General features: G+C 42.4%; 2 protein-coding genes across 2 annotated transcripts in view; both read right to left on the bottom strand.

The window, feature by feature from the left end:
- Positions 1-1,791: 1,791 nt before the first annotated feature.
- LOC133319550 (uncharacterized) lies at positions 1,792-3,475 on the bottom strand. Its single transcript, XM_061524515.1, has 4 exons — positions 3,209-3,475; positions 2,521-3,088; positions 2,220-2,412; positions 1,792-1,882 (listed from the first exon to the last, which is right to left on the bottom strand). Exons 1-4 carry the CDS (start codon positions 3,473-3,475, stop codon positions 1,792-1,794), a joined length of 1,119 nt encoding a protein of 372 aa, XP_061380499.1.
- Positions 3,476-8,264: 4,789 nt separating this feature from the next.
- Positions 8,265-13,784, bottom strand: part of LOC116768656 (uncharacterized) — a 60,777-nt gene continuing 55,257 nt past the window's right edge. Inside the window, exons 4-6 of the mRNA XM_032659432.2 lie at positions 11,035-11,170; positions 10,661-10,920; positions 8,265-10,586 (exon numbers count right to left, since the gene is read on the bottom strand). Of these exons, the coding sequence (XP_032515323.1) occupies positions 10,368-10,586; positions 10,661-10,920; positions 11,035-11,170 (615 nt within the window). The 3' untranslated portion in view covers positions 8,265-10,367. The remainder of the gene's footprint in view (positions 10,587-10,660; positions 10,921-11,034; positions 11,171-13,784) is intronic.

Here is a 13,784-nt window from a genome sequence, read left to right as displayed (position 1 = left end):
AAACTCTTTTTACGAGCCGTCTCACCGGCCTTGGTGGGGCCGGAGAGGATGTGTGAGACTCGACCTGGGCAGGTCCCTACTCACTAAAACCACTGCGAAAGCCATCGGCCGCTATGTTGGTGCACCCCGGATCTGTCAGCGACAGGGCACACCAGCGACTGGCCGGTCCTGGCAAAGACCGGACTTACTCCCTCGGAGAAAGGGGGTGATCCCGGCAATTAGGACCGCCCCGACGACGCCGGGCTTTCACAGGAGCCGGGTTACCAGCCCGACCCCAGCCCGGAGTGCAGGGGCGCTATTGGAGGAGGCGTTGATATCGCCCCCGGCGCGCCCCCGTCCGTCGTCTGCGGAGGGAGGGTGCATCAGCCGCAACCTCCCGTTCCCGCTCAGATGCCTCCTTCGTGGACATAACCGTCTCACAGAAGGAGGACACCGCCATCCAGGACCTGTCACTCTCAAGCATCTTCTCCACGACACTCGAAAGCGACAAGCCCACTCCGCCGAGCGCCGCCACAAGGTCTTGGCGCTGCGCAGCCCATCTCGGGCACACCTCGAGGGTGTGCTGGGCTGAGTCCACCGCAGCGCCGCACTCATGGCAGCCTCCTCCCGGCTCTCTCCTGGCCACCCGACACAAGTAGTCACCGAAACAGCCGTGCCCGGTGAAAACCTGCGTCAGACGGAAAGTAAGGGGTTTGCGTTTCCGCCTCATCCAACGCTCTAGGACCGGACGGAGCGCAGCCGTTGTACGTTTACCGTACGGCTGGCCCGCCAGGTCCTCCCCCCACTCCCGCATAAGGCGCGACTCCCCCTGCCGGCGAACCGCCTGGATCTCCTCTGACGAAGGGTTCTCTCCGAGAGCCCTCCTACCCGAGACGTAAGAGAACACCTCGGCGAGAACCGACGCCACAAGATCCCAGGGCGGATCGCCAGCAAGAGCCGTCGCTGCGGCCCAGGAGACCGTACGGTACCCCCTAACAACCCTCACCGCGGGCGCCCTTTGAGCTGAGCGCAGAAGGGCCTTGACCCCGCGGCTCATCGGGCGATCAGCCCAAACGGGAGCACCGTACGTGGCTATACTCCGACAGACCCCAGAGTATAGCCGCCTGCAAGCTGCGCTGGGACCTCCGAGGTTCGGGAGGAATTTCCCCAGCGCACCTGCCGTCCTCATGACCTTCGGCCCCAACTCCCTGAAATGGGGCACGAAGGTCCACCCTCCGTCAAGGGTGAGCCCCAGATATTTCATGGTCGGGCTCACCCTGACCCTCCCTCCTCCTATGAGAAGGGTGGCACCCGGCGGGGGTCCTTTCCGCCCAGTCCCGCGGAAGAGGAGGGCTTCGGTCTTGTCGATTCTGACCCGAAGCCCTAACCTCTCTATGCGGCTGACCACGAGATCAGTACCGACCTCGGCCAGCCGCGCCGCCTCCTTGTAGCTCCGTCCCCGGGATAAGACGAGGGTGTCATCTGCATAGCAAATGACACCCATCCCGGGGAGGAGGCGACTCCGCAGGACCCAGTCATACCCGACATTCCACAGGACAGGTCCCAAGACCGAACCCTGTGGAACGCCGTTTTCGACTGTCCACCACTCTATGGACCCCCTCCGGTTCTCGACTGCCACCCTCCTCTGGGAGAGGTAGTCGCCTATCAGCCTCCTCAGATACAGGGGCACTCCGAAGTACTCGAGTGCCACCTGTATCGCGCTGTGTGGGAGGCTGTTGAAGGCGTTGGCGATGTCCAACGACACTGCCAACACTACCTCTCCTCTGCGTTCCGCCTCTTCCGTCACCGCCCTTAGGCGTTTGAGGGCATCGACGGTCGACCGACGGGCTCGGAACCCAAATTGGGACTCTGACAGTCCCGGGCCCGAGCCTTCCTCCAGGTGCTGAACGAGACGGGTGGCCATTATCTTCTCCAGGGCCTTCCCCGCCTCGTTCAGCACAACCACCGGTCGCACCGCCGAAGCCGAGTCCAGAGGCCGGCTGCCTTTTGGGAGTAGGCAAAGCCGGCCTTCCTTCCAGGCCCTCGGAAACTGCCCGGACCTCAGACAGAGGTCGAACAGCTCCCTGAGGGCTTCCCCGAGGTGCACCAGGGAGAGAGCAAGAACTCTCCCGTGCACCCCGTCCGGACCCGGTGCGCTCTTCTTACTCTGGAGGCGAGTCAGAATCGCCTCCATTTCAGACTCCGTGACGGTGGGCGGAACGCGGTCGCCCTCTTCCAACGTCAGCCGGGCCATTCTGGGGGGAGTGAATCCCGCAGGAGCGTCGGGGAAGAGTTCCCCCACGATCCCCCTCAGAACAGCTGGCTGGAGCACTTCCGTTATGGGGGCCGACTGGGCGCAGAGCTTGTTCCGCGCCCGCTTGTATGGTCGGCCCCAAGGGTCTCGATCGAGACCCTCCACCAGCTCCAGCCAGGCTGCCTCCTTGGCCCGGCAGATGGCCTGCTGCAGGATCAACTTTTTCGCGACGTAGATCCTGTACAGCCGGCCATCTCGCTCCTCGTCCTGGGGGCGGCGTCGCCTACTCCGGGTATATGCCCTCCTGGCCCCGTTGCAGGCGACCCGGAGGTTGGAGATATTCTCCGACCACCAGTACACCGCTCCCCGCGGGGGTGGACGTCCTACGGGGGGCATCGCCGCTCTGCAGACGTTTTGGAGAACGTCTCCGAAGCGACTAGCCCCTTCATCCACCCCCAACTCCGCACTCTCCGGGAGACTCCAGCGGCCGACAACGGCCGCTTCTTCAGCCAGTTCCCGGTTGAGCTTTGACAGTGCCCAACGCGGGAACCGACTTCTCTCCCGGGGCGACGAGGAACTCGACGTTGGACTCCGGCGACCTGCAGGAGTGAAAGACACTTCGAACCGTATGTAGCAGTGGTCCGAGAGCGTCTCCACTCCTGCCTCAACCCTCCATCCCTCCACTCTGCGTGCGATGGTCGGAGTGGCGAAAGAGACATCCACCACTGAACCTCCCGACCGTCGCACGCACGTCTGGACTGTCCCCGTGTTGAGAAGGGACAGTCCGGCAGTTAGCGCCCATTCCTCCAGTTCCCTCCCTTTGGGTGTTGTGTGAGGGTTCCCCCACGCCGTGGACTTGGCGTTGAGGTCCCCCATCACAACCACCTGGAGAGGCGCTAACTGCCCTACCACCGGCCCGAGAGAGTCGAGAAATCTCTCGAAGGCCGGCAGGTCGCGGTTCGGGGAGAAATATACCCCGACTAGTGCAATCTCCCCCCGAACCGCCGCCACATACCCATGGCCCCTCGCTTTGACTGCGAGGGGGGGCACGGCGCCCGGCCTCGTGACGATAGCGACGGAGCCGTCCGCGTCTCCCACCCAGTGAGGTTGGGCAGGGACATAGTACGGCTCCGACATCACCGCCACGTCAACGGCCCACTCCACCATGGACTGCAGGAAGAGATCCTGAGCCCCGGCGCAGTGGTTGCCGTTAGCCTGTAGGAACCTGAGATGTCCAGCCATTACTCGGACATCTCAGCTCCTGACGCCTGCCTCGAAACCCCCACCCTTTTCGGTTGGGCCGGGAGTTTCCCACGGGTGGATGGGGGGCGGCACGAATGACCCCCCATCACATGGTCCGCCGGCATGCTCGCGTCAGCGCACACAGCGCAGCGCGGTGACGCGGAACACTGGGCGGACTTGTGGCCCTCCTTGCCGCAGCGGTAGCACAGGCCGCTGCGGTCTTTTGGACTGGAGCACGCGGCCGCAACGTGCCCCATTCCCAAGCACTTAAAGCAGTGCTTGGGCCGTGCCTCCATATATGAGAGCCGCACTTGGCTCCACCCCACCAATATACTGCCCAGCTGCAGCAACTTTTTGGCCGCCACAGCCGGCACCTCCAGTAGGGCAGAGCCTGTGCCGCGAACCCCAGGTCGCACGTTGCGCACCCTGACCTGGGTCTCGGTGCAGCCCCCCTCCTGCGCGACCGCGGCTATTAGCCGGTCCGCGGTCGTCGCATCACTAAGGCCCGTGACTCTCAAGTCAGTGAACTTCACGGGCCTCGTAACCTCCACCTCCTCTGCCAGTGCGGACTTCAGCTTCGCGGCCAAAGCGTCTGCTTTGTCCGCACTGGTGGAGCCGGGAACCTCGATGATACGGGCCCCCGTTGCTGTAGCACGGATCTTCAGGGGCCCTATCCCCAGCTCCTTTCGGTCCACCTCTTTTTCGGCCTTGAGGAGGACCGACAGATACGATGCCCCTCGGGCCGCTGCCTCAGGGCGTAGTTTCAGCACTACGGCCTGGGAGCGCGGGAGCATCACTTTTTTCGGGCCCTCTTTAGGGCCCGCCTTCTTCTGCTGTGGCGCCGGCTTCTTAGTCATCGGCACCACCTCCTTCTTCTTGGGGGCCTTGCGGCGGACCACCTCCGTCCATCCCGCCGCGTTGGCCCCAACACCCGCTGCCACCGGTTCGGCCCTTTCACTAGACGTGGATGGACCGAACGCTGTCCAAATCGCCTCTTTCCCCTTACCCTTACCCTTACCTTTTCCCTTGGAGGATGGTGGAGGAAGAGAAGGGAAGTCATCCTCCGACAACACCATTACCGGTGCCAATGACGCCGTTGGAGGGGCCGATGACTTGGCCCCTCTTTGCATGGCCGCCTGGCGGATAGCCTTTTTGGCAGCTATGGCGACGGCGGAGTTGTCACCCGCCAGGGGAGGGCGGGTGACCTCCTCCCGCGGGAGCCGGGACTCTAGCGCGGCAAGTCGTCCATCGACCAGGTTGCCAACCAACCTGGCGATATTCGACTCTAACGCTTGCATCTGGTCCCGGCCGATCGGGCCCTCAGACGCCACCTTTGTCGCCTCCGCCCTCTCCCTCCGCATCTCCTCAAATTGGAGGCGGTGGGCGCGCACCTCCTCTTTGAGACCCGCGTTCTCTCGCTGGAGCCGACCAATATCGGCTCTAAGACGGCGGGTCTCTTCCGCCTCCGTGCGCGTCACAAGCACGCCCAGCGCCTCCCTGAGAAGGGCAGAGGCCTTCATTATTTTTGAAGAGTACCCCCCTTTTAGGTTGGTACTCTTTCCCACTAATTCTTTGATAAGGTCGAGGCTTTTCTCAGCCTCGACCATTATCGCCTCTGCCCCCATTGTCTCCAGGTCCAGAAGGACCTCTTTCTCCCTTGCCTTTCCTCCGTCCCTCCCCCTTACCAGTTTCTTTTCCATTAAAGAGTCGAAGCTGGCCTCCGACTCCTCCTCTTGCCGCTTGCGGAGATATTTTCGAGCCCTAGTTAGGGCACGACCGCGGCCTCGTCTCCCCACCGGACCCGGACTCCTAAAAATCTCGCCCCCAGTCTCAGTGTCGGAGCCAGACATCTCCGAAAAGAGACGTTTGGCTCCCACCTCCGACCCCGGACGCGACGACATAGCGTCGTCCGCAACGAAACTCCCTAAATCTAATTTTCCCGGTATCCCCCCCCGGGCAACCCCCCCACCATCATCTTCCTTATCTACCATCCTAAACACTCCTACGCAACGACGAAAGCAAAGCAAAACAACCTTAATACCCTTTGCCTGTTTACTCATACACTAACCTGGTTCACAGTTTGTATTGTATATACCTACTGTATACGTATATAATACATTTTTATATTCAGGATGCATTTTATATAGATAAATGATACAACTTAGATTTGTTACTAGTTAGAACGAAGATGGCAATTTCCAAATAATTTACCAATTCGTTTTAGAATGATAATGTATAAAACATTTTGTAAAAACCTATTAAGGCGTAAGTCAATTAAAAAAATGGCTTGAATATGTAAGGAGTATTGATTTGATAGGGCATGAGCGTGAAATATATAGCTCACATTAAATGTACTTAACTAATACATTTTTTAAGTATTTTCTACACTTTATTAACACATGTCACCAAACAATCATAAAAATTTATAATATAATTTGTATAGACGAATATATGAAATATTGACAGAAAAATTATTGATTTCAGATCAGATGTAAGATATTGTGACCTTCCGGATGTTTATACTTCTCACGCTAAATAAATATCAAAGCATTGATAAATTTACCCTCGCCGTCAGCCCCTCCGATATGACAATAGCGTGAGCCATTTACAGGCATTTCCCATTTAAATTTGTTCCCTCGGTTTCCTTACGATGGGGCAGTGCAAAAGGACAGTGCACTGCATGTAATAGGGGGTCGACTGATGACTCATAGCTGGATTGACTATGGATAGCTCATTTATTTACTGTCTGAATGGTTGTATTGTTGTTGATAGATTAAGATTGCGAGTTGAGCAGTTAGCTTTATTTTGAATAGTTTGCTTTGATATCTATGTGTATATATGTACAAGAAAGTAGTGTTAGTTACATTACGTATAACTCAAGAACGGCTGCTCCAATTTAACTGAGAATTGGTAGCGAGGTAGCTTAGAACTAGGAGATGAACATGGGATACTTCTTATTCTGTTCAACTTCTTCATGTATGATGTGATACATTTGACAAAAAACTTAAAACACAATACAAAACACTAAAAAGCTTTGTATAACAAAAATGCATGTGACTATATCGAAGTTCATACGGACGAAGTCATGAGTTTTATGCGAAGAAATAAATGCTATTCATAAACCTTAAAAAAAAATTCCGATCAATTTTATGACCGACTTCAGGAGAAAAATGAAAGGACCTTCCTTCTTATTTTTTTTTGATAAATAAATAAATTTTGAAGGAAATTTATAAATAGTGATAGTTATTTTTATGGATTAAAAAACATTCCTTTTCTTCTAATTATAATCAAGGAATATGAGAAAAAGACAGTAAATGCGTTAAAAGCAATGAAAAATCTTGAAAACTTATAGTGTAACTAATGTAGTAATCAAGAGCTTATCAAAAATTGTCCTAGTGTTTTTAAAACCTTCTAATATCATTGGCTTATGATGAAAAGTGAGTATAGAGGACAAAATGGATTTAAGTTTGTAAGTGAATGTGTATAATTGTTTGAATTATCTTATATAAACTTAAATACATAAAAGTTTTAGTTTGAAATAAATTTTTAATTTTAAATACATTAAAAACCAAAAAAATAAGTTATTCCATAATTAAAAAACCCAACTACGTTATAATTGACCTAAATAGTGAAAACAATATGAAATAACATTAGCAGTCAGGCTTTCACGTACGTTACTTTATATGCGATCGAATTTTTAATTTTATTATTCCAATAAATGTATAAATTCATTGTGATATAAAAATTAAGGTATAAAAGTAGTTATTTATTATGTATTAAGTGCCTTTAGTTGTTAACTTTAACCATACCCTTAAACAACGAATCCTCGATTAGATAATGTTAGAATTTGCCTACCATAGCAGGCTAGTACTTCACCGATAGCTTTATTTTACACACAAAAGGCTGTTACAATAATCAATTAGTTATTTATGGGCCGTCCAATATAGAAGACGTGACGTTAATTAACCTTGTTTATCATGTTGTGTACTATTTTTTCGTTAACAAACTTTTAAGAATTACGATTGTTTTCCTTAATATGTTCAGAGCGGTGGTTGGAACGGAATCGGCTTCGGTGACAGGAAATGTTGGGTCTCATACCTTATGTATATTGTATGCAAATAGATCGATATGTGGCACGCGACACTCTTAATTTTATTATATACTAGAATATAACGATGACTCAGTTTCAGTCAGAGAAGTCTATAGTTTTGCAAAGATCTATTCCAATATTAAATGAGGATAGTGAATAGATATTTGTTACTTATTACTTAAATCTAACCATTAAATATTTATTTAATAGTTAAAAAATATATTATTTATTCATTTTATTGCCTATCGCTACTTAAATATTTATTTGAAAGGTTCGTTAATATGAGGTCAATTTAAGTGATGGAATTGTAATACGAGACAATTTTGATGAAATATTATGATCACAAAGAAAGTTTTTAAAGTAACGTAAGTCGATTCCTTTAGAACAATTTCGTTCTAAATTAATAACTTAATTAAAAACTAAGGTTCGGGTCCAAAATCCTTATAATCCTTTAAATTTCGTTGTTCGCACGCCTTGAAAGTGTTAAGGGGCGTTTTATTTTGGGTAAGAAATTTTTATATCGGTTGAAACTTTTATTAAATTTTGGAATTTATTTGCTTCAAAATTAAAAAGTATTCAATAATTCTATGAGTACTGTTTTGTGTATATTTTATTATTTTTTGAGATTTCTGAGAAGTATTTGCACGACTCCGTCTTAATAACCTGAAGGGAAGGTTTTTTGATAATAATACGCCATCCTTTATACATCACATAGTATATTAATGATTTAATATTTGAGCTACTTTACCCATTATTTACATATTTATAATTACTATTACATTTTATAACAATAAGCAACAATAACTTCATTAACTTATAAACACTTGAATCTTGTACACCTCGAATTTCTAGCTATTTTCTAGAGTACAATTTTCTTTTTGTTATATATATACAACACATGTATAGAATTTTCTTGGCCATATATTTTCTAAATATAATAAATTAATAATAATTTCGTGTCTTATACATTCTGAAGTATATTTATGTCATATAATTTTCATAAAAATTTGTGTTCACGTAAGTGCATATAGAATATTATTTGGTTCCAACATAGTAGAAGCTGTGTGTTCCTATGTTACGCAAGCAATTTTATAAGATTATAAAATTTTAACATAGCTCAAATATATATTTATTTACAATAAATACATTTATACTCTGCAAATATTTTATAGTAACATATATTGATATATTACAAAACACCTGTAACGTAATGTCTAAAATTCTTAGGAATGATATCAATGTTCCGAACGTGGATTAAAGAAAAATACTAAATTATTATAGAAGCATTTTACCGAATAGAAGCAAATACTACAGATTAAAATTACATCGGTTGTACCGTGAATTGACTGGGTTTTATTAGATATCTATACATTAAATCGTATGTCATATTCTAGGATGCATGTTTGGTTACGATATACCGAATGCTGTTACACCCCTCCCTGTATAGAGTTACGTTAAAATTGATACAGAGTACATAGATAATTCAAATATTAATTTCTTCTAACCGTCACCCGGGATATAATTTTTGATATTGAATATATGTAATAGTTTTTGATACGAATTGACATAATGTTTTTTTTTGTTCTCATTAAAATACCAAAGACTACATATAAGTTAAAGTTATGGAATAAGTAAACAGGAATTACGGCTTAAGGGCCAACAGTTTGTTATCCCTAAAGTCGTAACTCTCTTATAAAACTAATACATATGCATTACTGTGAGAAATGTTTGCGATTTATTTTTAGAATAATCCAGTATTTTTCCTGTTTAAATAAAATGTTTAAAAAAATGTATTTCAAAAATATTTTAAAAACAAAACTTTGATACTTTTATCTTGTTTATCACGAGCGAGAAAAGAATTTAAATCAAAAATAATTGTATATAATCAGAATATACGAAACTTAAATTTCTTTCTTTATAAATATTGTAAGCACATGCAGTATATAAAAAAACTCTGCATATCTACAATTTTTGTCATGGGCTAGATTTTACTTTAAACAGCGTAAGCACAAAAGAAATTAGTTCCATCCATTAATTTTGTTGCTGAAATAATACGTGCTTAAAAAGCAAAACAACGTCTACCGATTTACAATGAGTATATGATATGCACTGGACTTTTTATGCATTTCATTTTCAATGTGACACAGTACTAAATCGACTATCTTTTTAATTGCTTAAATGAAAAACATTCACAACAGAAAAGAAAAATAATATTATTATTGAGATTTATAAACAAATTTATACGGAAAAGTACTGAATGAACGTCTTTTATCTGTGTTCATACATTAATATAGCACTATAATATTTTGTTATACGAATATTGATATTCACGAACACTTAATTCCCATACAATTTTCATATAATCCGTTAAGCGATATAAATTAATAACTGTCGATACGTTGTAACATATATTAATTTTCTGCTTTGGCTGTAAAACATTCTTTGGATCATAATAACATGGTAATATGAAGGGTTTGTAACAGGACAATACAAAACAAAAATTCAGAATGAATGTTCGCTATGAAAAATGGCAGTAATTTCAATACCTACATTTAAATCTATCTATCACATTTCGTGTTTAAATAATTTTTAATTATATTTTTTCATAAATTATTAATTATATAATCTTCGGACTTGCGATATCTACACAAACATAAAATAATACAAATTGCTTTCAAGTGACTTGTAACTGTTTTAAGTAAGTGTCTCTGACATTTTTTCTAGTAGAAAGCAAACAGGACATCAAGTATTTTTAATATCTAATGTAATAATAATGTTTTATCTTGAATATTTAATAAATAATTATTGGTAGGGTGTGTGTAATACTATAATCAAAAGCAACAGCAAAGATGGCAGGTTAATGACAGAATGACAAGGTCCTGATTTTCCTGCAGCCTGTACACGATCAGCTCTGGAGGCACCTTCGATCAATTCTTTGGATCTTGCATAGCCTTTAAATCTTTCTCCTTGAACACTTTCCTCATTACTTCGCCAGTACACGGTAGCAATAGTAGCAAGACACTGCAGAAAAGTTTTTTTTTATATTTCAATATATTGTAAATTGTTCACAATGTCTTAAAAAAAATTGTAATTACCTTTAACTTGAGATCTCCTTTTCTAAAATGTTTAGGCTTTACTTTGAAATCCAGAGCAAGGCTTGTTGTTTCTAGACCATCATCGTGTTTGTAATTTTCCGGAGTTAATACCGAGGAGATAGGGGCTGGTTCGCCGTTAATGTACCAAGAGAGTCTGGTAGCTGGTCGAGATCTTCCAGAAGTGCAATTGACCTGGACTCTATCACCTATTTGATATCTTAGCTTGGAGCCAGTAATTATTGGTCCAGTTGCGGGTAAAGCTGAAAAAAATAACTCCATTAAGAAAAATGTAATAATTTCTTGCAATAATGTGGGTTCGTTCGTTTTATTGTGTATGTTTTTCTTTGTTAATAAATATTAGTAAAAATACATACCAACTATAATCATATCGGCATGGTCAGATACGGTAGGAAATAGTGGACGTTCGCCGGACACTTCGCAACGATACCGCCCACCAGTTTCCAATATCGCAGGAGATAGAGTTACATTTGAGCCATTCGGACTCGAATTCTGCAAGAATATTTCAAAATTACTCGAAGTATTGAAAGTTAAGGTGTTCTTTCATTTATTGATTTGCTTCGATTGAGGCTTTTTGCAAAATAACTAACAGCTAAGTATGATAAAACTTATGTGAACCAACTATCATAACGTTACAGAGCACTTTTTATGAAGGGACAGGGATAAAAATAGTTTTTACTGGGGACCTCGCTTTCGGTTCGGAGTTTATTTTAGGTATAATACTGAATACAAAATATCAAACTGGAAAGTAAAACGTGCCTCGTAAGTCTTAAAAAAGATAAGATTACTCAGGAAGTTTCCTCTTTAAGAATTGCAATTGAATTGGGGAAAAGCTATGGCATAATCTCAGAGTCAGATTTTATATTACATGTTAACTTAGCAAATTGACCCAGCAAATTCACCAAATGTGCAATTGCACTTAGTAAAGTTACCATGTCTTTTATTTTTATTACAAATTCAACTTGTTCTTTGAGAAAATAATTGGTCCTTGTAAGATAAAACCGTAGGTTTTATAATATGTTAAGACCGGTACTTGTGGAAGATTGTCAGGCTGCAAGTTAAGAGAATTGTGTAATGACAGAGGAAAACATTTTATATATACATTATACATATATTTTACATATATTAATCATCGAGAATGATATTTTGTATTTCTTGGAATTCTCGTATCATCCACGTCAATGGTTATGTGTTAAAATTATGAAGGAGGGGAATTTGTAACTTTGAGTACAGGAGAAAGTTTAGCATATTTCCAAACCAATATTGAAATTTTCTTAAAACAATATTAACTTTAAAATTTTCTTATTGACTCTGGCTAAATTATCATCAAATTGTTGACAATTTCTAGTAACCAATGATACCAATTATTAATTTCTTATAAAAGGACATAAACTTATGTTAGAAACAGTAGTTTTATTATTGAACAATCTAGTTATGATGTTTTTTTGTGAATAATAAATATATATACACATCCAATAAAACATACAAAACAATTTATTACGGTGTAATGTGGTGTTGGATTGTATTCACGAAAAGGCAATTTAAATATATACATTTTTCCAAGAAATTATGAAATGTATGATAAAGAAAGATTACTGCACTATTTAAATGAAATTTTATTTAGTTTTGTTCAAAATTTACCTTAAGATGTATACGAATATTTTAAATAATTAATAGCTGTCTTACAGGACTGTACAACATACCCTTTTATTGATAAAACCTTTAGGTTAACTAAATAAAAATGTAGACTTGAATTTTTTTTATTCAGAAATTCGTCTTACTGCTATATATGAGAAGGACTTTTTAAAAATTAAAAGCGTTTCAATTGAAACTAACACAATACACTCGAAACGATACGGTCAAAGGAAAATAAAAGAATATTTCTTTCAATTCTTCAATTAACATACAGTTTCATTTTAGTTTCTGTAAAATAAAGATGATGGTTATAGAATTAGAGTTTTAGGAGGATTTTTTTGTGTTTCTCTTTAGGAGATAACTTATCATCCTCAGAGTTTGGGTCTTAATATTTAAATTCTAATGTATCATTATTAGAGTCATAATTGACTTATTTGTTTTACACTTAAATTTTACCAAAACAAAAACAGCAATTTTTGGACCTAGTTTTTGTTATACTAAAAGTCGTTTTTGTTTAACATATATAAGTATTACTTAAACTACAAAGTAAAAAATATGTGAATATAACCTAAAGTTGCTAAAAGGCCAGCCTCAGGAAAATGAAATGTGGCTGGATAGAAGTTTGCAGTGTTCTAGCCAGCCCTCGCTTCTTACTTTTGTTTCTGGTATCTTTTATAATTTAATAATACGAAAATAAACTAAAATTTCTTAATATTTTTTGTGAATATTTTGCGTTTAATTAATATACTTTAAATTGAAATTAAGGAAGGACGTCCAAGGCAAAAGTCAAAAATAAGTTGCCCTGTAATATAATATTGAGGTGATGGAGTGTAAAATATTGGCTAGGATTTTGATTAGTAATATAGCAGCATAAGGTCTAATATTGAGTGATCTATAATTACTATGTCAATAAAAAAAGGATCTTAAGGAAAAGAAGCTTACTTGATGATAAAAACTTGTACTAGACGTTGCAAAGTTAATACTTAAAAGGAAATGGGAATACGTACTGTTTACTGTTACTGTTCATCACTATAATTAATTATTATTTTGTCATTTATTACCAATAAGAAAAGTATTTGAAAATAACTTATTAACATGATTTTTATTGAAATTATGTTTGATGATTTGAAATATGTATCTTTTTTCGTCTCTGCGATTAATTTAGAAAACGGAAAAGTAACACCTATTAAGAGTATTGCATGACTACAGAGACAGATAAGCAAAAAACCAACAACACATCTCGTCTGCCCATGATCACGGTTGCTGAAAAGTAACTGAAATGTCGGGAGTATGTAGTTTTAACAAAAAATACAGCACGCGTAGTATATCCGAAAAATATTAGTTTCAATACCTTTCATTATACCAACTTTTGCTAGAAAGAGAATCAGTTCTTTCTTATTTAATAAACCTTAGGGGTGTCATCGAATGTCTTAAGAATCAGTTGATTCTTACTCACCATGGTATTCCATGG

The sequence above is a fragment of the Danaus plexippus genome, chromosome 4, assembly GCF_018135715.1.
Source record: "Danaus plexippus chromosome 4, MEX_DaPlex, whole genome shotgun sequence".
Lineage (NCBI taxonomy): Eukaryota > Metazoa > Arthropoda > Insecta > Lepidoptera > Nymphalidae > Danaus > Danaus plexippus.
This window is presented reverse-complemented; position numbering and strand designations above follow the sequence as displayed.

What these genes read in the sequence shown, in the direction of transcription:
- LOC133319550 (XM_061524515.1), bottom strand. Translation starts at nt 3,475, where the DNA reads ATGGCTGGACATCTCAGGTTCCTACAGGCTAACGGCAACCACTGCGCC. An exon ending in GGGAGATTGCACTAGTCGGG is followed by an intron (nt 3,089 to 3,208) that starts GTATATTTCTCC and finishes CTCAACGCCAAG; the next exon opens with TCCACGGCGTGGGGGAACCC. An exon ending in CCCAGAATGGCCCGGCTGAC is followed by an intron (nt 1,883 to 2,219) that starts GTTGGAAGAGGG and finishes CGTCTCGTTCAG; the next exon opens with CACCTGGAGGAAGGCTCGGG.